Source organism: Phoenix dactylifera, unplaced genomic scaffold, assembly GCF_009389715.1.
Source record: "Phoenix dactylifera cultivar Barhee BC4 unplaced genomic scaffold, palm_55x_up_171113_PBpolish2nd_filt_p 000046F, whole genome shotgun sequence".
Lineage (NCBI taxonomy): Eukaryota > Viridiplantae > Streptophyta > Magnoliopsida > Arecales > Arecaceae > Phoenix > Phoenix dactylifera.
The window spans coordinates 1,943,809-1,970,803 of NW_024067669.1; the positions used below are offsets into that span (position 1 = coordinate 1,943,809).

At 39.6% G+C, this 26,995-nt stretch overlaps 3 protein-coding genes and 1 long non-coding RNA gene across 6 annotated transcripts; 2 read left to right on the plus strand and 2 right to left on the minus strand.

The window, feature by feature from the left end:
- Window positions 1-204: 204 nt before the first annotated feature.
- LOC103711853 (protein DETOXIFICATION 33-like) lies at window positions 205-8,345 on the minus strand. The gene is made up of 9 exons (XM_008798159.4): window positions 8,027-8,345; window positions 6,477-7,018; window positions 3,702-3,788; window positions 2,760-2,816; window positions 2,151-2,389; window positions 1,537-1,655; window positions 1,266-1,352; window positions 1,122-1,200; window positions 205-454 (listed from the first exon to the last, which is right to left on the minus strand). The coding sequence occupies exons 1-8, from the start codon at window positions 8,294-8,296 to the stop codon at window positions 1,129-1,131; spliced, it is 1,473 nt and encodes a 490-aa protein (XP_008796381.1). The 5' UTR covers window positions 8,297-8,345; the 3' UTR covers window positions 205-454; window positions 1,122-1,128.
- Window positions 8,346-10,807: 2,462 nt separating this feature from the next.
- Window positions 10,808-17,806, plus strand: LOC103711862 (rab escort protein 1). The gene is made up of 9 exons (XM_008798172.4): window positions 10,808-11,722; window positions 12,061-12,183; window positions 14,130-14,229; window positions 14,559-14,597; window positions 15,280-15,511; window positions 15,679-15,754; window positions 16,019-16,214; window positions 16,444-16,524; window positions 17,243-17,806. Exons 1-9 carry the CDS (start codon window positions 10,998-11,000, stop codon window positions 17,330-17,332), a joined length of 1,662 nt encoding a protein of 553 aa, XP_008796394.2. The 5' UTR covers window positions 10,808-10,997; the 3' UTR covers window positions 17,333-17,806.
- Window positions 17,807-18,465: 659 nt separating this feature from the next.
- Window positions 18,466-20,399, minus strand: LOC113463058. Of its 3 annotated transcripts, none has more exons than XR_003386654.2 (3): window positions 20,248-20,399; window positions 19,192-19,591; window positions 18,466-19,110 (listed from the first exon to the last, which is right to left on the minus strand). It is a non-coding gene; the product is annotated as an uncharacterized LOC113463058 (long non-coding RNA). The 3 variants fall into 3 exon arrangements; XR_005506991.1 differs by having other exon boundaries at window positions 18,466-19,122; XR_005506990.1 differs by having other exon boundaries at window positions 19,192-20,153.
- Window positions 20,400-20,483: 84 nt separating this feature from the next.
- Window positions 20,484-25,866, plus strand: LOC103711876 (pentatricopeptide repeat-containing protein At4g38150-like). The gene is made up of 2 exons (XM_008798192.4): window positions 20,484-21,841; window positions 25,554-25,866. The coding sequence occupies exon 1, from the start codon at window positions 20,547-20,549 to the stop codon at window positions 21,819-21,821; it is 1,275 nt and encodes a 424-aa protein (XP_008796414.2). The 5' UTR covers window positions 20,484-20,546; the 3' UTR covers window positions 21,822-21,841; window positions 25,554-25,866.
- Window positions 25,867-26,995: the final 1,129 nt, after the last annotated feature.

A 26,995-nucleotide genomic window follows, 5' to 3' on the forward strand; every position in this document is an offset into this window, starting at 1 on the left:
ATAGGGACTTTTAGATCAATGCCTTTATGTTCTCAAACATACAATATTTTAACATGGGCTGCGAGAACATAAATCTTACCTGATAAACACCATAGCAAATCCTTCTAAACAGCCAAAACCAACTCAGCAATATAATGTCTATCCAAGATGGTGCAACAAAACTAAAGGCATCTTAAGAAAATACCAGGAACATGGAAGACCAAGGATTCAAAACAAATTCTCACTTGCCTAAAAATGGACCTCACAAAACAAAGTTTTTTTTCATTTTCTTTTGAATGAAACAAAACAAAGTTAATTATCATGTCATGCTCATTGATCTCTGAAAGATTTTGGAGTTGCTTCAGGGAAACGTCAGTCTTCTCTGAGCCAGTGCTTGAGTAGTTTCATTTCATGACAGCCCCATGCTGATTGCATGAATGTCAAGTAAGGAAACAGGCAAAGGTATCTTCTGCTTCTGTCATTTATTCAAATAAGAATATAAGAAGGACAGCTGCCACATTTACATTAGATCAAAGTTGTTCAAACATTGTATGTAAAGCAGGAAAAAAAAAACATATCTATCAAGCAGTAAGCCATGGTGAACCCCATTGCAAGGAAACTGGCTTGGTGTCTCATAATATTTTCCATTTTTGGCTGAACGAGTATAGTTTCATGTCAACTTCATCAAAAGCCCCTTAGTCATTTGTGAAACAATTGGGGTTAACTGTATTTATTAGAAGAAGAATTCATTTGCAAGATTTGTCATGAAAAATGATCCTAGATAATTTCCAATCGATAAATTCCTGGTAACTATCAACCATTAATTGTGACTTTAATAGCTGTAGTGACTTGTAAAGCATCACAATTCAAAAGCAGCTACCTTACATTTATACATAATTCTTGCAAGTGCATCCTATTTTTGTACCTCTGGAACATAGTGATTGACTTAGTACATCTGGAAGAGCTTAGCCATTGATCAGATTTCTGAACAATAATAACTTATCATTTTCTCAGGCCAGATTGATTTGAAGCAATTGAAGTTTGGAGTCCATGAAGAATCTTAAATAGATTGTTCGAAAGTCAAAACCATGTCCAGATATGCATTAAAGTTGTATTCGTATGACAAGATTTATCCAAGTTACCTGAGCCCTATATTCTTCCAGCTGAAGAGACATCTACCAAGCAGTCCCATGTTGAAACTCTCTCCAATGCTAATGCTGCCTGCAAGGTTGATGTAAAATCATGCGACAGGAACACACGAGTGCATATCTCAACTAAAATCTCACCTCTTTATCCCAATCTGTCTGCCAAGTAATTACAACAAGGATAATGGTCTGCAGAAGAATACCACTAAGCACACCACCCCAAAGACCCTTGAGCAAAGATCATCCAATTAGACCTTTCAATACAGAACTTAGACATATGAAGAAAGAAAGAAAAAAAAGCAAAAGAAAAGAAAAAGAAGCTTTAAGAACTGCTCTCTATTTGGAAGAATAACCATGTTGCATTGATGGGTTAATTGTAATGGTCACAAACAAGCAGGTGATCACTGCTCACCTCTAAGCCCAAATTTAATTTGAAACCCATTAAGGCACCACTTGATAGCCCCACCACATAATAGCAACCAAGGTTTATGTAGGCAACTGTAGTTTGCCAACCAGCTCCAATGGCTACCCCTGAATGTTCACATAAGTAACAAGGTTCAGATGACTCACATGATCAAATGAAAGTTTCAGCCAAAAGCTTAAAAGAACTCATTATGTATGAAGTGAAACTAGAACATGAAGAGAGAGCACTATGACTAATGAATCTACCTTAGGCTTTTGGGGAATCCATAATGAGCCATAAATGCCATTCACAATTCATCTTAAACTTGGGGACAGGGAAAAAGGGAGCTTCTACATGAAGCAATCAAAACAGGTTCTAAAATAAAATACCTTCTAAACAAATATAAACCACCCAAGACCCTTGATTCTAATCATCTTCTGCGAAAAACCTCTTCTAGTATGAACTAAACTCTGCCCTCATCTTGTGCTCTAATTTTGACCCAAGGAGTATAATGATGAAACTCATAACCCTAAGTAAATAAGGAATATCCTGACTGTCTATACAAATCAATATGTAATTCTACTTTAAGACATTATTGGTGGAGTGGAGTATAATAAACTCACCTGATAGAACTGGTTGTATGCTACTGAGAAAAATCGAAGCAGACAGAAATAAAGCAATTTTGCTTACTTTATCCATTACTAATATATTGTCTGTAAATAGTGCTGGAAAATCCTTTCTTGTCAGCAGAATTAAAAGCATAAATATAGTCTGCATGGTCACTGATATCATTATCACTACCAGCATCGAGAACTTTGCAGCCTTTGGACGCCCTGCCCCCAACTCGTTAGAGACCCTCACACTACCAATAGGAAACAAAGGCATGTAGTCAAGAAAACATTAAGCATATCATCAACTGCAGAAGTGATGAATAATTTAATCAAGTAAAAATGAAAGAATAATATGATGTAGGTTGCAATGATTTCCCTCACATTCTTGACAGTGCATAAAAACATGGTTCACTCAGAAATGGAACATTAGTCAACTTCATTCTCTTCCATGTCAACAATCCAACAATACCAAATAATCAAGCCCTCCCTCCAGAAAGGAGAGGAAAAGCAGGGGTGGGGGCGAGAGAAGATGTGATAAAGTAACTACCAAGGGAGATAATAAAATGCATAAGCGATGAAGCAACTTTCTTTTTTTCCTCCCAACCTAGGTCAAGAGCGCACCTTACAGCTGCAACAAATCCCAATGGGATCATGAAACACCATCCTTCCACATTCATGCTGTCAGCCACAAAAAAAACAACAAAAATATTTATTTTTATTAAGAAAAAGAACATTGTCCAAAAATTAGATGCAAATATAGTAGCTACGTAGAAAATGAACTTGGAAAAAATGCTTAAAAAAGAAAAAAGTGGTTGGTGGAGGCTCAATAAACTCCATCCTATCTGGAGTCTAGATTTGAATAGATTAGGAGTTCAGAATTAGGAGGAAACCATACTGTGCTATAATTAGAACATTGTCTAACAGGAAATAAAAATAAACCAAGCAAGTTTTCCATCAAAGCTAAAATGTAAAGGCTATATTCCAGCTAAACAACAGGGCAATCGAATTTTAAACATGAGTTATATTACAGTACAAGTCTATCAGAGGATAGAAATGTTAAGCCGTTATCAGTAAATTCTTCATGATAAAAATGGTTTATCTTAGGAATTTCTCATACATCAAAAAACTCAGCAGAAAAGTGAAGCAATGGTACCTTGTCAAAAAGAATGGTTCAGCTGCCCCTTTGTTTTTTCTTCTCTTTTTTTTTTGTGGAGAGGGAATATTCATTGTGAAGAACTTCTAGGATAACTACACACTTTGTTATTCGGGAAATATCAAATATTTTTATAGTATATGCGGACTTGCAGTTAAGATTCTAGGCTTCAGTCCGATTTTGAAATCACATTAAACTGATACAATATGTAAGAAGTTATGCCATACAAAGAGTGTTATCTCTATCTCAGAATATCATCAAAAAGGTATTATGTTTTACTGTAGATAGAGAAGGCATGACAAATAGAATATGAAAAGATCAACCAGGGAAAAAATTCTGCAATATATCAGGCAGAAGATATATGCGAACAAACAGTTAAGAAGGGAAACACTTTCTGACACTAGACGTACCAAATGGAAGCAGCATCCACAGCTATTTCAGGATTTTTCAGAAGTCCCGCTAATATGACTAATACCATCAGAGTCCAATATTCCAAGCTGCATGTAAGTCATTAAAGATGAGGTTCTGAAAAATGAAAAGGTCATACAAACAAATATGATGTAAGGAATTCTGAGAGTAACAAATTTGTGCAAAGAGAAGCATACATTTTCAAAATATTCCAGGATGCAACAATGCATGCAAGTGCTCTAAGAATATTTCATTTGTTGGTTCTATGCACTTGCTTTTCGACTGATGGAATGATCAAGGGACAGTCAAGGCACAAGGAAGATTACCTTCTCTTATTCGTACTTTTTTCCATGTAGTTTTGAGGATATCTTGGATGACATGTGAGATCTAAAAGGATATGTTATGAAAGACAAAGGACTGGCTTAAGCATAGCACAGCTAAGGCAATGATTATATCTAACAAATGCAATTGCTAAATCTCTGCTACATGAAAAAGGGAACACACTCCATGAATGTAGGAGAACTTGAAGATCCTCAGCCATAAAATTCCATTAAATTTTTAACAAATCAAAACTATCTTCCCACTTCTTATACAAACAAGACTTAAGATACCATAGGACCAGTGTTAAATCAGAAAAATTCCAACCCTCCATCTAAAATCAAATCATAACCAAGACTCTCCAAAATTTAAAAGATTAAAGTCAGGGATTACTTGTAAATTAATGGGCTTGATGCAGCTTCTTTTTTTGAGGTAAGGGCTTGATGCCAGCTTCAAAACAGCTGCTTATATGCATTAACTAGACATCCAATCATAAATTCTAGCCACTGGCGAGCTAGATAATTCACTTGCAAATAGTTTACAATCAAATAATGATCTAAAAGATTTCTTAGGGCATTTAAGAGGTTGATTAAATTTAAGCACTTTTGTAAGCGTTATTTCCTCTATCAAATGTTAGATAATGATTAATTGTTTGACTACTCTTCATATTATCTTTTCTCTTGCTAAATGATTTGGATCCACAACCCATTTATCCTTACGGGGGAGAAAACAAAATGCACATGCAAATTAAACCATCACCAGTGCTTGCTGACTATATTTTAACCACATTATTTTCTATGGTACTTGGTAAAGCTCCAAACCACAATCTTCATGATTATCCAAAATGTTCATGATCCTGTTTACTTCTATAAGAAGTCTCCTTTTTTCCCCTTGAAAAATACTAATGAAATATATTCATCCTTCATTTTATAACTTTAACTTCATCTTCTTTATTTAAAAAATTCTTCTTTAGACTACCACTTGAATATTTCACATGATACTATTTTCATTTCATAGTTGCATTTCATCGCATATTCTATCTTCTTTTTTTTCCCTGAGGTAAAAAATGGCAATAGCCATCAAATTTTATTCTTGTATCTACTTCACTTCTTATCACTCATTATTTTATTTTAATAAATTACCCTAAATCAAAAAAATGTAAAAATCAACCAAAAGTTGAAGAATCCTTGTCCTTTGATATACATCCAGCCTTGTGGAAGCTACTTCATGATTGGTTGCTACACATGAAGCCAATTTTCCTTGAATGGGAAATGTGTTCAAAGCATTATCAACACTTCTGTTAGTTCCCCCATTGGCAACCTCTCCGAATGTGTACCTGAAGCTGTATTGAGGCCACTCTAAGCAGTCCCTCACCAACAATATACATGGCTGCAATCATCTCAAATAGGACTAGTACTACGACATATTTCTGTTAGTGCTTGTCGTATGATTCCTCTGAGGTACTCATCTTAATCAAACCCCATTATCTCTGATGTCTTTGTCTTAGGTTCATCTTACCTTTCCCTTATGCAATTTCAAGCGCACTGCTTTAAAAATCTCTCTGGTTTTTTATGTCAATTGACAAATGTTTCATACCCATACATCCATGGCATCTGTCCACTTAATTATATAGAGATGCCCTTATTAGTCTCTCTAACTATTGGATAAGACAGATATTGGTAATAATATGTCAGACAAATATTGTGTACTTGCACTCTGCTTATGATGATCCAATTTGCAATCATACTAAGCTGCATTTCATACTCCGTTTGATTCAATCTGTTTTCACCAAACTTTCACAATCTAAGTTTCCTTCTATAATTACAATACAGAAATCATTCCTCTACTTTCAACAGCCAATGCTATATTACTTAAAAAGAATATGCAACAAAAAACCTCTTGATTATTAGAAACACATGCATATAGCTAGTGTAAAAGGTAAGAGCACGACCCTTTGTGCAGGGCAATCATCATGAGGAATTCCTAGTCTTTATGCTTGTCATTGCTATTCCATTCATTCCCTTGACATGGCAAACATACACATCTTCAGCACCTCAGGAATAACCCCTCTTATTATTCAATTATGTTCTTTTGCTTTAGCAATAAACAACCACAAACAGATTCTTCATTGTCACTTCCAAAAATTTGCATCAATTAATTGAGTAAAAACATAGAAACCTTCCTAGCTTGAACCCAAATCAGAGTCATTTGAAATTCATGTTATTTGTGGAACCTCTCAAAGCTTTGTATGATTCAGGTGTCATATTTGGTGAAAGTAAACACATTCTTGTATTCTTGTGTTCTCAAAACTTGAAATCTTACACACTTTTCTTTCACACCCTGACATTCTTGAGTGGGCATAGACCTCGTTAAAAGTAATGAAGATATTGTTAGAAATGAAATAAGCATAAAAAGAAGTGAGATAAGAAGAACTAAGAAACTTGTGAAAAAGCACAGACCATAGCATGACAGCTGAAGCCAAGGAAAGCCCTAAGAAATCGACCAACTCCCTGAAAGCCAACCATGAGAAACCAGTCCAGGAGTCCTTGCAGCTTCCTGAGAGAACATATACCAGCTGCCCCACATCTAAAAGAAACCAGGCAAAATTGAGAGTGATCGCAGCCCCAACCAATCCCATTTCCAATTTTATGATAAAAAGCCAGCTCAGAATCACATGAACAACCAGAACAGCTGCAGAAATCCATGCCATTGCCATGACCTTGCTTTGTGCCTGAAGGAACTTTTGAATTGGGAAATTCACTGCAAAGGCAAATAGCTCTGGAATCATCCATATCGAGAATCTTCCTGCCAATTCAGCGATCTCATCCTTCTGTCCCAAGAGCTTTAAAATTGGTGTGGCAAAAACGTATGTCATGGATAGTAGCATAGCTGTTGCTAAAAGAATTACCCATGATCTCTGCAGATAGATTCCTAGCATGCTCATTTTGCCTGCACCATAGGCCTGGCCACACAGAGTTTCTAAGGCACTCCCCATACCCAACTGCACACAAAATTTCAATGAGTATAGGCATATTGCAAAGTGAGAGATCGTGCCAGTGAAAGAAAAGCACAGAAAAAAGTTCAAAAAAAAAAGGTTGGGCCATATCATTTTAGATTAAATGAACTAAAATTTGCATGCATGTTATCAAGTAAAGAACTTGACCAACAAAAATGGTCAAGATTAATAAAGATCATACAAGAATGGAATGTGAGGCATTAATAAAAGCTTAGGGGAGAAAGTAACAAACTTTTATTACTTGGAAAAAAAATAATATAAGCAAGAGTTCGTGCGAACTTCTTCCTTGGTACAAACTACAAAGAGGTTTTTTTCATCCGAAAAATGAGAATAATCTCAGCATACTGAAGAATTCATATTGGATGTTACAAAGAAGTTGATCCATGCAATATGTTGGTTTACAATGAAAAAAGAGTAATTAAGCCGTAGTTGATTAATAATTATAAATGACTACTAGACAATGACAAACATATGGTGACTCCAAGGAGAATAGTTTTGCAATCTTTGTTTCGGTGAGGGAAGGACTTGAGTTTAGATCTTTGATACGAACCTATAATTACTTTACCGACTGCACTAGTTGGAACCAACCCCTGAACAGTTCTGCAATCTATAAATTTAAATGATGTTAGTTCTTGTACTTTATAAATTACTATGTAGAGAAATGCAGAACAGTTAACCAAACACAGATGCAAACGCATAGCCTCTTCGAGGACTTAAGAAGGAAAAAAAGAACTCTGAAAGTCTCAAGCAATGTGACAACCCATAAAGCTAGTACTAGTCATATTCCTAGTACTGGTCACAAAAAAAAGGTACCATAGTCATTAAAACCAGAATCCAGAGTTTACAAACATGGATCTATCCAGTATCAATTTGTTTTGAAACATAGAACGGCACAAAGTTTTAGTTTGGTCCAGGGACTACCGACTAAATCATCACCATAAAAGCATGAGAGATAGAGAGGGCCAGAAAAGGGAAAATCAAGAAGCAGTTTACCATGACACCAAAACCGATGCCGGCGATGACGAGGTTCTGAATGCCGACAGCGGCGAGCTCAAGGGTGCCTATGTGGCCGACCAGTGTCTGGGTCACCGACCCCAGCGAGAACTGGAACACCGACGTCAGGATCGCCGGCCCGGCGATGTACCACACCAACCTCAACTCCCTCCACGTGTCCTCCCAACACGACCGCCTTCCCTCCTCGTCCTCCTCGCTCTTCTTCGTCGTGAGCAGAGGCAATGAAGAATCCACCGCCGGCGCCGCCATTCGTTAACGTCGGCGGTGGTGCAACTCGGAAGAGTCGCTCACCAGTCTCCTCTTGCTCTTCCAAAGAAAGAACCAACGAGGAACGCACATCTATAAATATAAGCGACGTCACGGGGCATGGGGCCCACTATGATCTTTGGTGTCAACTTGGGCCTGATAGGCGGCGCCGGGAACTTTAGTATTTATTAGATTTTGTGTTAACGGATGCCGAGATGGGCGGCGCCGGGAATCCCTGCGGTCCGCAGGTCTGCTAAAAATAAAATCCAAGGGGGCAGTACCGAGGGATAAAATGCATCGGGGTGCACAAGATGCCTAAAAAAAAAAGTTGCACGAGCCCTTCCAATTTTCCTAACAGGAAAAAAGGGAGAAAAAGTAGGCTTTTATGAGCCCGTGTACTACTGCTTTTGTGCTCAAAGGTTCAAGAAATCATGTATTCATGTGCGTTATATCAACCTTTGCAAATTACAAATGTTTTCAAACAGTATGATATAAAGAAGTTTTGAAATCTTTCGTGAAAAAATGTATTCTTTTTTTTCCATGCAAAACTACCGTTGGATGACACAATAATTACATCAAAATTTGTGCAGGCAGGTAGATAGATAGATAGATAGATAGGTGAATGAGAGAATTTAAAGCGTTTTGAAATATGCTTAGGATATGACCCAACTGTCGATGGCATAAAAGAAGATCAAATATTCTGTTGTACGAAAACTATAATTCAAATCCATATGTAATGAGACATGCGAATCTAGTTCGAAGGGTAAGAGGTACCAAATGATCAATTATGGGTGCAGTCCTCCAATAAATTTAAGTTAGCATTATTCAAGCTTAGAAATAGTGGTGTGCTCATTAGTGTGGGCCATATCTTTTGTGAAAGAAATTAGGTGGTATGGATGCAGTCCTCCAATGAATGTAAATAAGGATTACTCAAGCTTAGAAACAGCTATTGTTGATCAAAGTGAGACACCCCCTTGGCAAAGGAAATTAGGTGGCCAGTGGTCTAGCAAATCTTGGCTATAATATTGACCATGATTCTACCAATACAGATAGCCTCTTCACAACTAAGTAGATTGATTTAGCTCAAACAGATGCTTACCATGTTTCCTTCCATAGACTAATATAGAAAAAAAAAAAGAGGAAAAAATATAGAAAAATATTCTTTTAGAGTTTATACACTTTGAAGATTATGCTTATAATTTTGGACGGCGTGTTTTGTGTCTCTTATTATAAGACTTGAACTCACAAAGGAACCAAAAAAATACCAGAACATGAAATGAGCAAACGGGCTCCGAGAACGGGGACTTGAAGGAGTCACCTCCCAGCGAGTTGTACTCCTCTAGCTTGAGCTCGCCCCTGGTGCCCACCCGCTCCGTCCTTTTTTTTTTTCTCCTTCTGGATGAATCATATCTGACGAGTACGGATGCATCCAATAAAATTAAAAAACAGAATACCTCGAAATGCCAAGAGCAACTCTCCGTCACCAGCCCACAGGGTGCTATTGGGGTGGCCGGCTACACAAGAAGCCACCCAATCCACAGCCCCATTAGCTTCACGAAACACATGCTTGGCCTGAAAAGCCCCGCCATCCCTCAGCATAGTCCAAATGTCTCGCAGCAACGGGTGGGCACAACTGTTGCCCCTAGAGCCCCCTCCGGATCCAACTGATGACAATGGATGAGTCCCCCTCCAGGATAATGGATTTAGTCCGTAAGACACACCGGGCGTAACGAAGGCCCATCCAAGCGGCCCGCAGCTCCGCACCCTGAACCGATGTGTCAAAAAGTTGACTGCCCCCAGCAGCTACAATCTCGACAGATGAGTCACGAATAATAAAATCCACACCATCTCACGTACCTTCATCCAAAACAGACTCGTCGAAATTGACCTTGAGGAAACTCGAGGTATAAGGGCTCCCAGGTGAAAAACACCATGTGGGAAACTGCCAAAGCAGAAAGGGAACCCCAGGTGTCCCAAGCTGTCAAGGTCCCTTCAACAGGTGTGATGAGATTAAGCTCCGCCACCTGCACGCGGATACTCTCCACTACTAATCTCGGCGACATACTGTGCTCACCAAAGGGTTGAGCATTCCTAGCCAGCCAAATCTAGTAGAACGTGCAAATCACTCAAGCCGCCTCCTGATGCAGCAGTGGGGACTCCGAGCATCGGCGCCTGGCATGCAAGAACAGGTCCCTCCGTCCCCGAATCTCCTACGGAATTCCTGCTAGTTGCCACATCGCCCTAGCCCATGTACACTGAAACAAGGCATGGTCCACTATCTCGTCCACCCTACAGACCCCGCATACAAAGGGAATCCTCAGGCTCCGTCTATTCAGTACTGGTTTCGTTGGAAGACGGTCTCGGACCATCTTTCATAGAAACAATGCTCAGGCCTATAGTGCTACCGAAGGATGCGGAAAAGATAACTCATCCTGACACTAGTCTTGATAGAGGTACTCCACATCCTCGTGTCTGGACCAGCATGTTCTGGTACCGGGTGGGATCGGACTCTCTCCATCAGATGCCCTCGAAAGAGCTGGACCAATCTGACTCATCCCACGTAGCCCCACCGGAGACAAGGAAATCACGTACGCGCAGGCCCACCGGGAGGGATCGGACTCGCTCCGCCTTTCCCCTGGTTCGGTTGTAAATCTAACCGAGTCCAACAAACGCGTTCTCTTCCTCTCCCCCCACCCTTCTCGCCATGGCCGAGACCTCCTCCTCCTCCTTCCCGACCGACTTCCCCACCATCGACCCCACCACCTTCGACCTCATCGTCCTCGGCACCGGCCTCCCCGAATCCCTCCTCGCCGCCGCCGCCGCCGCCTCCGGGAAATCCGTCCTCCACCTCGACGCCAACACTTTCTACGGTTCTCACTTCTCTTCACTCCCCCTCCCCTCCCTCCCCTCCTTCTTCAACGCCCCCCCGCTGCCGCCGGACCCATCCCCTCCGCCCTCCGCCCCCTCCCCTTCCTCCTCCTACGCCGCCATTGACCTCCACTCCCACCGGCTTTACTCCGAGATCGAGATCACCGGATCTTCTCCAGAGCCCTCGAAGGACTTTCTATTGGATCTCGCCGGGCCGAGGGTCCTCTACTGCGCCGACGAGGCGGTGGATCTGATGCTGCGGTCAGGGGCGAGCCACCACATCGAGTTCAAGAGCGTGGAGGCGAGCCTAATCTACTGGGAGGGGCGGCTCTGCTCGGTGCCGGACTCGAGGCAGGCGATCTTTAGGGACCGGACACTTGGGTTGGCGGAGAAGAGAGAGATGATGAAGTTCCTGAAGCTGGTTCAGCAGCATATAGGATCGGGCGACGGCGAGGGGGCAGCGGCGGCGGCGGAGGCGGCTGTCGCGATCTCGGCGGAGGATTTGGAGATCCCGTTTGCAGAATTCCTTAAGAAGCAGCGGCTTCCTCCCAAGATTAAATCGTAGGGATTGTTTTACCCTTCCCTCTCGGCATGCTCTGTGGATTTCTTCTGCTTGGGATTCTGTATATTTGCTTTAAATTGCATGATTGTTCTATTTTTTGAGATTTTGATGTGGTTCTTTCAGTCTGTTTTTGTTAAATAGACCATTTTTTTCTTACTCTTTCGATCTATTGTAATTTTTCCCACTACTATTCTTCTGTTATTTCCATGTGGCTTGAACTTATATTGCTCGTTGTATTCATTTGCTCATGGGATCATCCTTTGTTCTTTAGTGTTGATGTTATTGTTTGTTCTTATACTCTTTGTATGGCTAACCACTGTGACCTGCATTCTCTTAGGATTATTCTATATGCAATTGCCCTAGCAAATTATGATCAAGATAATGCAGAGTCTTGCAAGAAATTGATCACAACAAAAGAGGGCATTGAGAGTTTAGCTCTTTACAACTCTTCTGTTGGGAGGTAAGCTTTAAGGCTCACATATATGCTTTTTTCGGTTTATTGAGTTTTCATCTTGGACTCAACACTAAGAGATATATTTCTGAAGGGTGGAATTTTTAAAAGAAAGGTATATGATGACACTTAGCGTAAAGTAACTCAAATGCTAAATATATTTCTGATTTGCATGTACTGAGATGCCTCTTCAGATTTATCGGAAAAAGGTATAACTAGCCAATCTTTTACAGCGCTTTCTGAAGTTGTCCATATATTGATGATATTGCCACCACCATTACATCAAACATGTTGAACTGGAAATGCGATGCTTATTTTCCATTTATCTTGAACATATTTGTTGGAGGGGAAAATTGGCGGCTTCATTCATTTGCTTCCTCATTGGTTTAGAATCTGCGAACTTGTTCCATATTGTTTTGGCAAATGTTGAGGCTTTATTTATATAGATGAAATTTATTGGTCAAGTATATGTGCATCCAAATAGCAGCATGTATGCCCCTAAACAATGAGCAACAATGAATGAGCAAAGCTTCTATTCCTGACGTGATAGATCATTGTCCATCTTCCCAAGAGAATGAGCTCAAGTGAGTTTCGATTTTGATTCTTAAGTCTGGGGTATTAGGGCTCCAAGACATCCTTTCCAGATTTTGCAAGTGGATACCCATATCTTTGGAGCTTCTGAATGCAAATGCAAGTTCCTCAGCATCTCATGTAGTTTAAGTTTGGTAGTCAAGCTAACTCACCTAGTTATCGTGGAGCAACACCGTGCAAGAGCTTACTAACATGATCAACATGGTGCTTAAAGAAGAACTTCACACAATCAAAGAGTTTGCTGGAGACACTCCATGTGACCTGGAAGCATTATATGTCAGTTGGCAATGCTTTTGCAGTCGGAACTTTTTGTATGCTTTGGTTCTCTTAGAACTCCTAGAGTATAGAAATGCTTGAAGTCTATTTTGAATGAGAGACATTAGCAGGACCTCTAATGTGGGTATTCAGTAAGTTATAACTCCACCCACCTCCTCTCCCACCAAAAAAAATATGTTGTAAAGGATCATGTTGGTACTAGGTTTTAAAGATGTTTGATATCTTTGTTCATTGTTGTCCTTTGGAATGGTGAAACATTCAATAAAATTATAGCAAAATTAGCAACTAATCAGAAATATCAATTTCTTCATATGATATTTTTAATATTGTACTTGCAAGCTTATCATGCCTCCACTAGATTTGGGACTTGAACCACATAAACACACCCCGTGAGGTCAACAGATTGCTGTAAAGAACAATTTGAGTGGCAGTACTTGGCATGAGTTAACTTACACTTCCAACTTGGTGGCTCAAATAAAAATTAAATTCTGCATAATGAGAACCTGACAATGTCAATATGCTTGAAGTTGGGTTTTGTAAATGAGAAAACAATATTTAGGAATAACCAAATATTGGTTGGCCTTAAAATAAGGGATGCACAATGGATGGGTCTGGGCTGGGGTATCCAAAATTTTCCATATGATTGGCCCATCACCTTGGCATAAACGATGTAAAACAAGGTTCACCGCATCGTACCGAACTAGGCAGTATGGGGTGTACCGTACCATATCAATTCGGTACCGATATGCAGTATGGGGGGCGTACTAACACCCGGTAAGTTGAACCGGCTCCATACCGTACCGTACCAACACAATGAGTGTGGCACCGGTATGCAGTCCAGTACTAAGACGACGTACATTGATGTAGAGTTTGATCTATTAGTTAGGCGCCAATCTTTATGCATGCCTACTTAATTCTTGTTCGGCAAAGATTACAATCAATATTAGCTAACCTTGGGTTATGAATTTCAAGCTTTTGATATTGCTAGCTACCTTCTTTCATTGTGACCGTATTTCATTCACATCACCAAGAAGGCTCCTTTTAATTCTAGCTTTCAATTTCTTTCTTACTCTCTGAAATCGTGCCAGGTTTCCTAATGCAGTAAGTGCATTCATCTATCCTATGTATGGCCATGGAGAACTACCTCAAGCCTTCTGTCGTTGTGCTGCTGTTAAAGGTGCTCTTTATGTAAGTATTTCTAATTCGCTGATGTACCATCTTTGAAGTTGCTTGTCTTGCCTGTCTGTTGGACTTTTTGTCTTAAGAAAAATAACTGAAAGACTATCTGTCAAACATTTAATTTTTGAGAAGTGAGAAATTTCTAGTCTTTTGGCAGCATCTTGTTGTTGAGGCAATTTAGAGTCTATATTTACTGAATTTCTTACTGCATCTAATTGTCCTAATATTTGGGCCACCTTTTGTTTTTTTCCATGGCCACTTGAAGTTTCTCTGTTTTTCAGATGACGTATAGTCCGAGTCTTGATCTTTTTCCCCTTTTTGTGTGTGTGTATATGCAGGTTTTGCGGATGCCAGTTGTTTCCCTTCTTATTGACAAGGTACGACAACAACTATCTCGACATTTCAATTACCACAGTTGTTGTACCTATCATTTTCAGAAGTGATGTATACTAAATAAAAGCTTCTTAGACTTATATGTTTCATGAACCTCTTTAACCATATTTATAGCCATCCTGGCATAGGGCATGTTGAGTTTGATTGTCAACAATAACATAACCTAATGAAAAATGCTATAAGGCCTCAACCCTATCATCAAACTTCTTCGCTGCACCACTGGCAAACCATGTGGCATGGGGGGATTTGATGCTTCATACCAGAAATCCTTCATGAATCATGCCAACCCTACAAATTGCACCAATCACCTCATGCCATGTGGGATGCCAGGGTTGCAGAGGAAATTTTTCTATTAGGATTGGGTCCCATAACATTATGCTAAACTGATGGGATATCAATGCTACCAAACCACTTGGTTGTGAGTTGTGACCTTTCAAAAATTAAATTGTCTTGATATTCTAAATCTGACTGCATTTTGTTATGCTTTACCTAAACTATGTTTTGAACAAGATAAAGCATATACAGTAATTTTCACTGACATCTGTTTGTGGCCCAACTCTGTATTTCATCGATTTATATCCATCAACCTTAATTTCTACTGTTCTTTTGGGGATCATAATGATGTGTGCTAGGTATAGTTGACAAGAATTCTATCATATTACTCAGGAAAGTGGACAGTATAAAGGTGTTAGACTGGCATCTCATCAAGATATATTTAGCCATCACCTGGTAATGGAACCATCATTCCAAGTTCCATCTTCAGTCGCACATTCAAATATTGTAGGTGAAGGTTTGAACGCCTCAAATTTAACTGGGTATGTTGCACGAGGAGTCTGCATAACCAGTGGTCCCATACAGCAAGGGTCATCAAATATTCTGGTGGTTTTCCCTCCTAAATGTAAGATCTACACCCCTTTATATTTATGTTTTCTTATGTACGCATGCATTTCCATACATATATATCTCTCTCCCCCCCTGTAGTTCCTTTTCATCTGGAATTTTTTCTTGAACTGCATAATTACTAATTTGGTCCGAGATTTTAACTGAAAAGTTCTCTTGATATAGCACTACACTCTGAGCAGCTGACAACTGTTCGAGCACTTCAGTTAAGCAGCAATGTAGCAGTTTGTCCTTCAGGATTGTAAGTTTTTTCACCTCCCTAAAAGAAAATTACACATCTTTTAGCTTGTTCAAAGCATAACTTTTGCATAATTTTATGTAAGAATTCACGTGGAAAATGGCAAATAAATAATTTACGGAAATGACATGCTTCACATACTTACATGTTCTACTGAGTAATGATTATATCTGCATGGGAGTACTCTAAAATGGAAAAGCTAATGCATTTTAGAACTGTCCCAAGTCTGTACTAGGAATTCAGTCATTTGTGTTTCTTTTGTTTCAGGTTTGTGGTGTACCTTTCAACACCATGTGATGATGTCATTTTAGGAAAGGAATATGTATGTGCAGCCATGAATGCTCTTTTCATTGTTCAGAACTCAGACATCTCCAAAGGTGGTATATCAACAAATGATGAAGGTACGGGAGAAACCAGGCCAACCCTCCTTTGGAGCAGTGTGCATGTTCAAGAGCTTACACAGGTATATTCTTTGACCATCAACTTTTAATTCTGTGAGACAGAAGTTGGTTTGCATAAAAAAAAGGGAATAACGACTGGTGTATGTACAAACAAAATTTGGGGGTAACTATTCCTAACAAAAAAGAAAAAAAATACCTGTGGATGGTTATATCTGCAAACACCGCATGCTTAGATTTTCATCTGGCACTTTTCCTTCTTTTCATTTTGACAAAATTTGTCTACTATTGCAGGCTTCATTTAGTGCTGTATTTTCGTGCCCCATGCCCGATGGGAATCTTGACTATAGAAAGATACTGGAATCAACAAAACAGGTACTTTACCTTCTTTTTTTTTTGAATAAGGGGGAAGGACACCAAAAATTACATCATCCAAGCATTAGTACAACCCATTGCATCTTGCTGAACCAATAAGGCAAGGCTATGGTTAACGACATCCATCCGTAGAAATGCATCATTGATATCAACGGCATGACCAGCCAATCAATCAGCTGGTTGGTTTCCCTCATGGCAAACATGTGAAACCTGAAAGAATTGTAGGCCGTCGATCATTTTCTGTTAGTAGCGAAGGGTGATACCAAATTCATCTGTATTATTTCACTTCCTACCACCTTAAATTGTTTCCATGTTACTGTCTTGTCAGAGGACTATGGCACTAAATCCAATAACTTTGCTTGAATGTAACTTATTCGCCAAGACCTTCAACTATCTTAAATTATGAATGCTTGATGATATGTTCATTCGGCATTCCCAGTGTTCTGGTATGCTGTTCCATTTAACTTGCAATCCAGATTCAAATTGGTTGGCTTCAGTCATCTGTGAGGAGACAGCAAATACATATGTTTTGGCTATCTGTGTCAATAGGCTGGGAAAAATAATGAGAAAAGAATTTATCCAGAGATGTCTTACTACATTTTCAGATAGAAAACTTTGAAACAGAATATTAAGAAACTAATATTTTTCTTCATGGCCATATAATTATTTTTAGCATAAATTCTGACTAGATTTTGGTTCTCTGTTTTGTATGTGGCAGCTATTTACCAATATGTACCCACAAGAAGAATTTTTCCCTAGGCATTCAGCATCAGAAAATGCTGAAGATGAGAGTGGTTTATCCGAGTGATCTGTATCTTGTGAGGCAACTAGAGGTTGATGGTTTTTTTTCCTCTACGGGCATTCTATTCGCATGGTCTCTCGGTGTACCAAATGAGGGGCACTGAAAGGACTATCTACCATTGATGTACTATTGGTGTGGATATAATGTTCATATTTCACTGTCATGCCAATGCTGCTGCAATTATAATTTGCCCCCTTAAGTTTCAGCTGATTTGAGCTGTCTGACACTGCACTAATGTCCGGGTTACTCAATGAGCCTGCTGCATAACATGGAACTTGTATTACTTGGTAAGAGTTACACAGACTGCTGCTATCTTGAAAAAGCTTGTACCTGGCGCTGCCAACCTGAAAATCTTCTAAATTTCTTTCCTTTTCCTTGTCTGAATTGTTGATAAAGTTGGATGGACCATTGTCTTATCCTGTACCACTTGAAATATATAAAGAATCCTTTTCTTTGAATATGAAGTTTAGTTCTGCATTTTGAGAACAATTGTTAGAGTTTCAATATTGTTAGCAATCTGGTAAATAAGTGGCTCATGAGGAATGAAAAGAAACATTCTCTAATTGATCTCAACGTCTATAATACTCATTCATATTCCACAGCCGAGGAAGCATCGTCTTTTAATCTAATGAAACCTGGAAGAGATTTTTTCTTGAGGAATGGAGCTGAGGTCATTTGATGTCAAGGGAAGCTAAACCTCCTACTGCAATGAACTTCCACCAGTGATAACCAGGCGCATTGGAGATCCCTAGTTGAAGTTACAAGCACAAGGTGGAAGCTCAGACTTTCCAGAGTGCTGCAAGCGACTCAAAGTATGCACTTGGTCAACATCAAGATCACAGATGATCGAGCACTGGCCATACTTATCCTAGCATATCACAAGACTCCACCATTGGTGCGTGCATTTCATCAAAGAAAATATCAAACAAATGCTTGACTGAAATCAAGATTACTCACCACTTTACACCGTGCATTGGATAATGATATGGATTGGTTGGCTGTGGACTGATGGGCATCATCAATTGTCCAAGTGCAGAGCTGTACACTCTTTCATCATGGGTAATGCACTAAACCCCTCTAACCTCCCCAGCATCCAACACACAACCATCAAAAAGGGGGTTAAGGTGGGAGCTGGAGACTCCAAAGAACCAAGGCTTGCTGCTATGGCATCACTTCATTCATGCATGTTCAAATGCAAGACAAATATGCTCCAACCGTTACATTAAAAATGCGAAAGAACAAAAGAAAAAAAAGGGGGAAAAAAATCACAAGCAGCCTGCAATCAAGCTGAACTTTTTAATGAACTTCTTCCGATTGCAGTTAAGCATCTCACTTAAGCTACAATCCATGTTCTTCTGCTTCACCAACTTCTGTTGGACCTCCAGACTCTTCTTCAGACCATGCCGAAAGAATTCAGGATAATCTGCTGCCTCACTAATTCCCCTCCCCATCTCTTCTACCAAGAATCTGATTCTGGGCTCCAGAGAATTTTTGATGCTCTTGATTAAAACAGGAGGATATGTGGCCACCATCACTGCAATTTGTTCATGGTAAAACCCACAACTCTTTAAGAAAACTAAATTGGGTCTCAAAACTTTATTCACATCTCTGCATAGTACCTCTGGAAAATTGAGAACCACCCTTTGAAGATCAAACTCATTTAAGCCTATGAATTTCAGAAACTCCGTTGTGGGCTGGAGCCGTTTCTCAACACTGTAACCCATAATGAACGGGTTCTTTGCCAAAATTTTACCAATCACACCTTCTTTATTTAAGTCCTAAGCCTGCAAAGAAATCTACAATCTGAGAAAATTTAGTCTCAATGCTGTAACTAATGAGCCTTGGGTTGAGTGACAGCAACTTACCCAGTTGCTTTTCAGAGACTCCCATTGCTTGGAAGAAGGCTAGTAGCGAGCAGAGCTTCTCTTCTACACTGTGGGCAAGTATGTGGGAAACTTTGGCTGGCCAGAACCACTCCACCAGGTTTTGTTCCCAAGGCTGTGAGGCATTGGACTGTAGGTACAAGCTTCTCATTCAAGCCCAGAGTGAGGATCCTGGGGCACTTGGAAACAACACAGGTAAGTTTCCTCTCTTGAATTCCAATACTGTTCAAGTAATTCCAGTTCTCACAGGCTCTCTCTCCATCAAGGAACTCTAGCCGCTTGCATCTTTTGAACATTTTCTGCATGCTTCCATCGACGAACCCTTTCTCTCTAAGGAATCCCATAATACTACTCTTCTGGTTGCTGCTCCTTTCCATGGTTTCTAAATGACACTGAATAAAATTAATGTTGAATACATGCAAGTCTATACCAAAATGGACTAGCAACTACGAGATAGAATAAACTATGGAACACAAAAAGACAACTAAATTGTGGGAGAAAATCAGCTTTTTTCCACAACCAAAGGTGGTGTTTTAAGCCAAATTCTTAATCTGCTTCCACAAATCAGACAAATGAGTCAACAAGAAAACCAGTAGCTCAGATTGGAAGAACCAAGGGATGATTGCTGTTATGAAGAATACCAAATGAGATAGTAAGGTCTCCTTCACCTTGCAAAGTAAGAAATCACCAAATTCTCTCTCTCTCTCTCTCAAGAACACTACTTTTTAATCCTCTTTTTTTCTGGTACTACCCATGCTTTCTAAAACATGACAATTTGCACAAGTTTTGGGTTTGAATACTTGCAACTAAAATCTGACATGGGCTGTTCTCGAAACAGGTCATTGGTGTTGTCCCACATAGTAGACAGAAACGGATACACAATTCTCCTAGCTTACAAATAAATCATGTTGGGAGTCCATAATCTCTCAACTTGAATAGTGTTCCTTTAAATGATATTAAAAAGATAGAATTAGAAAAGAAAACAAGGGAATTAGTCCACCAACATGAAAAGGGGAATTAAACAAAAAAAAAACTCACCTTCTTGGTAAGAATCTCCATTTCAACCAAAGCTGCTGCCTGAACCCATGGCTGAAACTTTTGGTTCTCACCTTTCACAATTGCTGACAAGATAAATTGAACGAGGCCTTTATCCCCTTTCATCAGCTAACCCCGTTCTCATCAATTTTTATTATGACCCTCGCATTACACTTTCTCTCCCGTATAAATATACCCTCGTAATGGGTAATTCAGTCATTCCAGAAATCTCCGCAATTTTATTCCTTCCCTAAACCCTCGCCCCTTCTTTCTCGGAGGAGGAAAGCAAAGGAGTAACAGCAATGCAAGCTAGGGTTAGGGTTTCCAAACTTTTCTGCTGGAATGTTTCCCATTTGCCCAAGGATTCGATCTTGGAGAGCTCTTCGCCCGGGGCTCTCCTCCTTCGTTCTGTATCCAATACGCATTTCAGCACCAGCCCCAATAGGCCCATGAGGGGTGAAAAAAGAAGAGAGGACCCCTCGGAAGATCTCTTCCTTAAAAGTCTCAACTTTGGGGACGATGGTGAGGAGGAGAGGACGGTGAATACGAGGCCTTTGAGGGGGGAGAGGAGACTGGATGGTGGATCCGGAGATCTCTTCCACGGGCTCAAAGATGAGGATAAGATTCTGGGTAGAGGCCGCCGAACTCCGGAGAGCCGAATCCCTGAAAGGCCCATGAGGGGAGGACGGAGAGAAGATTCTGGCTATTCTCGCCAGAGGTTCAGGAATCATGGTGAAGATTATGAGGAAAATTTTGGAATTCCGGGACCAAAATCGGCGTCTCTGTTCTCCGATGGACCCAAGAGTGAAGAGAAAAACAAAGAATCAATCGACACTGGTGATCAGTTGAAAGATTCCGCCGAGATAGAGAAAGGTGGTGATAAGACTGGAGATACCCTCTTCAAAAAACTGAATCTTGGTGATGCAGGCCGTGGTGGAAAGGTGGAGGAAGCTCCTCAGAAGCAAACGAAACAATCATCTGGACCTGACTCCATGGTGCCCGAGTCCCAATCGGAAGATGCCGATGAAATTTTCAAGAAGATGAAGGAGACGGGGCTCATCCCCAATGCAGTTGCCATGCTTGATGGGCTCTGCAAAGATGGATTGATTCAAGAAGCAATGAAGCTATTCGGGCTAATGCGTGAGAAGGGAACAATCCCTGAGGTTGTGATTTACACGGCGGTTGTAGAAGGGTTCTGCAAGGCAGCAAAGTTTGATGATGCAAAGAGGATTTTCAGGAAGATGCAGAAGAATGGGATCATGCCGAACGCTTTTAGCTATGCGGTTCTGATTCAGGGCTTGTGCAAAGGGGGGAAATTGGAGGATTCTGTTGAGTACTGCATCGAGATGTTGGGTGCCGGGCATTTACCAAATGCGGCAACCTTCACCGGTTTGGTTGATAGGTATTGCAAGGAGAAGGGGGTGGAGGAAGCTGGGAGCCTGGTAAGGACTTTGAGGGAGAGAGGTTTTGCTATGGATGAGAAAGCTGTTAGAGAGCATTTGGACAAGAAAGGCCCATTCTCTCCAATGGTTTGGGAGGCCATCTTTGGAAAGAAGAACTTGCAGAGACCCTTTTGATCTCATCCTGGGATTAATTGGTGAGTGCAACCTTTAATCTAGTTGCTACTGATGTGCTCTTCTTGATGTTGTTCTCTAATGTTTAGTACAATATCAGATGTGCAAATGACTCTACTGAAGAGTATTGATGACAATCATATTGCATCTCTGTATTGTCAATGGATGCTAGTCAATGTGATGGAGAGAGCTGGAATTATGGAAATTATGAGATAGAAAATGAGAAACTTCTCTTTTAACAGATTTTTGAAAAACTTGTGGTGTTTTCTTTGTTCCAATACCTGTTGCTGGCTTGTGCTTTTAATTACCTCCATGATGATGTTCAAGTTTTGTTTCACTAATGAAACTACTTTGATGCCACCCATTCTCTTATGATGAGAAGTATTCAAGGCACCCATTCTCTTATGATGAGAAGTATTCAAGGTGTTTAATTCCCCCCCCCCCCCCCCCCCCCTCCATGATGATGTTCAAGTTTTGTTTCACTAATGAAACTACTTTGATGCCACCCATTCTCTTATGATGAGAAGTATTCAAGGCACCCATTCTCTTATGATGAGAAGTATTCAAGGTGTTTAATTCCCCCCCCCCCCCCCCCCCCCCCCCCCCCCCCCCCCCGCGAATATGAAATGCAGAGATATTATTCTCAATTAAATTGAGAAACTTGTGGCAAAAACATCGAATTCCTTAAATTATTCAGTTAAAAAAATGACATGCTTGCAATTATTAGCCCTAGTAATTTGTGATCATTGAAATGCTAGTGCGTTAAGGTAATCATGTAATCACTATCACCTGGTCTCCTGTATATTGGTAAAAAAGTTGGCTTTGTGAGTCACTTTTGACCACTTGATTCCTCCAAAGGCTGGTCTCCCCCTTCAATGCAACTCCTTTACATCTTTGTATTTCTATCTTATATTAATTATCATCGTGTTGCAATAGATGTAAGCTATAGTTATCTTCCACCAAAACAGCATTGCAATTTGTAATGATGTTCAATATTCCTTGAGATCAAGTAAGGGTAAGCTAAATACTTTGGATTTTTACTTACAAAACCATAATGACATTGAATTTTACTGACTTTGAAATAATATCTTACCGTTGTTTGATAATTTATGCAAGTTGAGAGACACTTGTTTTAAAATTTGAATACTTGTATCAAGATTTTAAATTTTATGGGACAAGGTCATGTTGGTTTTTCAATAGAATAAGATGCCCCGCCGTCCCGCCCTATCGCAACACTTGGGATGGGGGATGTTCTAAGATGCACCAATCTAGACGCTAGGATGATGATGAGACGATGGACAAGGTCATCTTGGTTTTTCAATAGAATAAGATGCCCCGCCGTCCCGCCCTATCGCGACACTTGGGATGGGGGATGTTCTAAGATGCACCAATCTGGACGCTAGGATGATAATGAGACGATCTTGTCCTAACACTTCAGTTGCTACCCCATTTTAATATCCCTTGGGATGTCCTACCAAGATCTAAAACCATGATTTATAGCATTCTTATTAGTGTCTCCTATATTTACAATTCTGCCATCTAATGAGTGTCTTTAAGGCTGTCTCCTCGATGCTAATAATTTTAACCAGCACATTCATCTTTATACTTACAATATTATCAATTTTCGACACAATCTCAAATAAAAACTATGATGCCAATTTGCTAGCAACAATAATGGCTGATCCAGTTCTCTCTACTCCTATTTGGCTCGTCCAAAAGTGCCTGCCTGATCATCTACCCCATACATAAGTAGGCCAGAATAAGTTTGTCATTCAATTCCTTAAAGATCACTGCATATGCAAATTCACCTCTCCAATGATCTAGAAAGACTTTCTTGATGTCACTGTATGAAAAAAAACAAATTCTAGTTTCACTAATGCAATGGAAGTTGCATGATCACTTTAACATAATTCCAAGGGGAACCATTTCCATCTTTGTGGCGTTTTCTAGATTCTCTTTCTTGGCCTTTTTTTTAGCTTCCCCACTGAAAAAAACCTCTTAAGTTTCCATGTGATAATCTTCTTTACATACTATACCAGTCTGCCATCTTCCAAAATTTGATATTCCATATTACCTATAGCCATATCCAAATTTGATAATCTTCAATTGCCTAGCATGATCCTTTGCTTGCCGAATATGATATTTTTCATTTGATTTTATTTCTCTAAATTATTTTCCACTTTACTCCTTTAAATACACTCTGTATATCATCCATCCCTTTACAACAAGCCTATCTTGGCATTACCAAAATTGAGGCAATCGACTAATCAATGGACCCAGCAAGACCCTTTGACCCAAGGTTTTATGTGCTGTCTGTTGGTGTTCTTCCCACCTAGCATTAGTAAAACGCATGCCATGTAATGCCAATGTTTGGCTTACTGGAAAATATGGATACTAATTCTGCATGGCTTGAGGGTGGTTAGGTCAGCTATCATGCCATGTACTGGTCCAACACTGGCATGATATGTGCCATACATCATGGATTGGTACAGGCAGCACATCTATCCTTCCTTTGTTTATCTGTTGCATCGGGCCCACAAAATTATAGAACTACTCCTAGAAGCTAGAAATAAAAGATGCTTGTAACCTAGGCTATTTATTTCTGCTCTAATCCAATCTATCAGCAAAACAAGTTATTATCTGCTAATAATCCTCCCTTAATCGAGAACACCTACAGCGATCACCACCACTACCACCAATAACAAAGTTAAGCATGTACAAGTAAGATTTATTCCCTTCTTTATTCTACATAACACTAGGTAGCAATTGAACTAAGCAATTCATGAACAGCTTAGGCTCAGTTTGATGACATGCTTGTTGAAGTTGTTCCACTAGGAAGTGAATAAAACCGAAACATATTTTATTGTTCGACTCATAAAAGACCAAGCTCGAACACTTTGGGCTCACAAAAATAAATAGAAGTCTGTCTTGGTTTGATAACGAGCTTGTTTGATCCATTTAATTAACAAGACGAGCTTGAACATGTGTTGTCAAGCTCAACATGTGCTTGGATACCTCTTTGGTATAAAGAGGAATCTGAGGGGCTTACTACTTGGCTTGACTTGGCTTGTTTGCACCACTAAGCGACACCCAAAGAACCTAAACACTCTCCATAATGAAGTGCTAGCTCTTAAACTTCCAAAATAGCCGCAACATTTAGTGACTTCTTACCAGGTTCTTTTTACTAATACCATCATTCTGCTCCATGGTTGCAACATCAGTTGCAACTTTCAGAAAAGGGACCAAGAAGAAAGTGGGAGTTAATATATGATCATAGGAGTGATTGTACCATTTGAGAAATTAGAGATGCAGCCATCACCTCTGGCTGATGGCATTGCATGCTCTACTTTCCGTTGGATCACCGAAACTCTTTGAACACCCTTAAAATAAATTCTTTGCTTCCATATATCCTGAGATAATATGCTGTATATAGTTCACATACTATATGTTATTCTAGCTCAATTCATTGCTTTTTCCACCATTCTCAAACTGAAAAAAATAGTTACAGAATAATTTTTAGGTCATTCTGCTTTTAATTGGTGAATTTTCTAGATAAAGTACTGATATGTGCATTGTTTTCTTCAGATGTTTCAAGCATTTTTTGCCTTATACTACGGCTAATTAGATTCCAAATAGGACAGGCTTTTAGAGCCACTGACATATCTTTGGTTTCTAATATTTTTGTCATGTTTAGAGGTGGGCTTTCGAAATTGACCACTTATTTTCTTGTTGCAGGCTTTTAGAAGTATCCTATCATCAGTTTGGATCTTCATTGCTTTATTTTCATACTGTTTGGTCTTATGGAAGCTATAGCATTCAGTGTCTCCAAGTTCATGCTCCCTGGATTCTCAGTGGCTTGAAAATCGTGTAAAAGCTGCTGGCAGTTGATTGTCTGGTTCTTTTATTAGATCAATTTTCCATCCCATCACGATTGTAGTCTGAATTTTGAAAATATGACCATTGCTTAAATCTGATATGTCACTTCAGAGCCACTTATCTGTGAATACAGGTTAGAACTGTACTTTCTCTATATATTGTTACTCTCTTGTCTTACGGGCATATCAAACTTAGCTTCTTCTTGTAGTAATTGTTTCTTCTGCCTTGCTTGAGTTTATGCACCTGCAGTAGCGCACAAGCTTTTCCCCCTTTCATAGGTTTCTGTGAATTTGTGGGTGTATTAATCCTACCAAACAAGGATTCATGCAATTATCTTATTACGATGAGAGAGTACTCTGGAAGCTTGTTGTTTGAAGACCTTGCTAATATATACAGTGATAAGACTGCTCTTGGCATGTGAATGACAAACAGCACAAAAATCTCCTTTATTTTTTATTCATCGTGGAATACTCTCTACTTTGAATGGATTCTCTGAATAAGGATAATATCATGCCAGTGCTTATTGAGTGACTAGCCTTTACACCTATCATGTGATATTGGCACTTTCATCACCAATATTGTCCAACTTTAGTTTAGTTGAATGGGAGACCTTTATTCCTGGAAAATTATATTGCAGACAACGTATTTGCATTCTTCAGATAACTTCATGGATAGGGCCTTGAGCTTGTATTACAACAATACATAAGATCTCTAGTTGGAAAGCTTGGTATGGGAGACTTTAGAAAGGAGATCATGAGGGCTACAGATACGGCTGCGGATTCCACAAGATCATGGCCTAATCTGGCTGAACTTTGAGTCAAACTTATTAGCCTTTGCCAAATCTTTTTGTGTAATGGATCAGGTTGGCTGGTTAGGCTGAAGTAATTCTGAATGCATATTGTAGGATGGAGCTGGATCAGGTCTAGTTACTACTTTTGCACCCAATTGAGTTACTAATTCTGCTCTAGTATATGAATACGGACTCAATATTAGCTCGAAGTTGAGATTGCAGGATTTCAAAGATCATTTTTTTCCCTCCCTCTTAGGGTTAGGTTTTGTTCTACCATCCCAATTTGCACATATAGCAGTTGGATGTATATAAGCCTTCGTTATCTCATCTATGAAAATCCTTCATTTCCAACTCTTTTCATTTATTCATTAATATGAAATATGTTCTGAGCTGATCTGGTAAGATTTAAGCTGCTTCAAAAACATTTGAGCTTGACCATCAAAAGACTGTCTTGTTACTCCAATAACCTTGTGACTTGCTTCATAATTCAAACTCCACAATTTTAGTTATA

What these genes read in the sequence shown, in the direction of transcription:
- LOC103711853 (XM_008798159.4), bottom strand. Translation starts at nt 8,296, where the DNA reads ATGGCGGCGCCGGCGGTGGATTCTTCATTGCCTCTGCTCACGACGAAG. An exon ending in GTGGATGCTGCTTCCATTTG is followed by an intron (nt 2,817 to 3,701) that starts GTACGTCTAGTG and finishes TGTGGCTGACAG; the next exon opens with CATGAATGTGGAAGGATGGT. An exon ending in GGATTTGTTGCAGCTGTAAG is followed by an intron (nt 2,390 to 2,759) that starts GTGCGCTCTTGA and finishes TCCTATTGGTAG; the next exon opens with TGTGAGGGTCTCTAACGAGT.
- LOC103711862 (XM_008798172.4), top strand. Translation starts at nt 10,998, where the DNA reads ATGGCCGAGACCTCCTCCTCCTCCTTCCCGACCGACTTCCCCACCATC. An exon ending in TACAACTCTTCTGTTGGGAG is followed by an intron (nt 12,184 to 14,129) that starts GTAAGCTTTAAG and finishes AAATCGTGCCAG; the next exon opens with GTTTCCTAATGCAGTAAGTG. An exon ending in ATGTTCAAGAGCTTACACAG is followed by an intron (nt 16,215 to 16,443) that starts GTATATTCTTTG and finishes CTACTATTGCAG; the next exon opens with GCTTCATTTAGTGCTGTATT.
- LOC103711876 (XM_008798192.4), top strand. Translation starts at nt 20,547, where the DNA reads ATGCAAGCTAGGGTTAGGGTTTCCAAACTTTTCTGCTGGAATGTTTCC.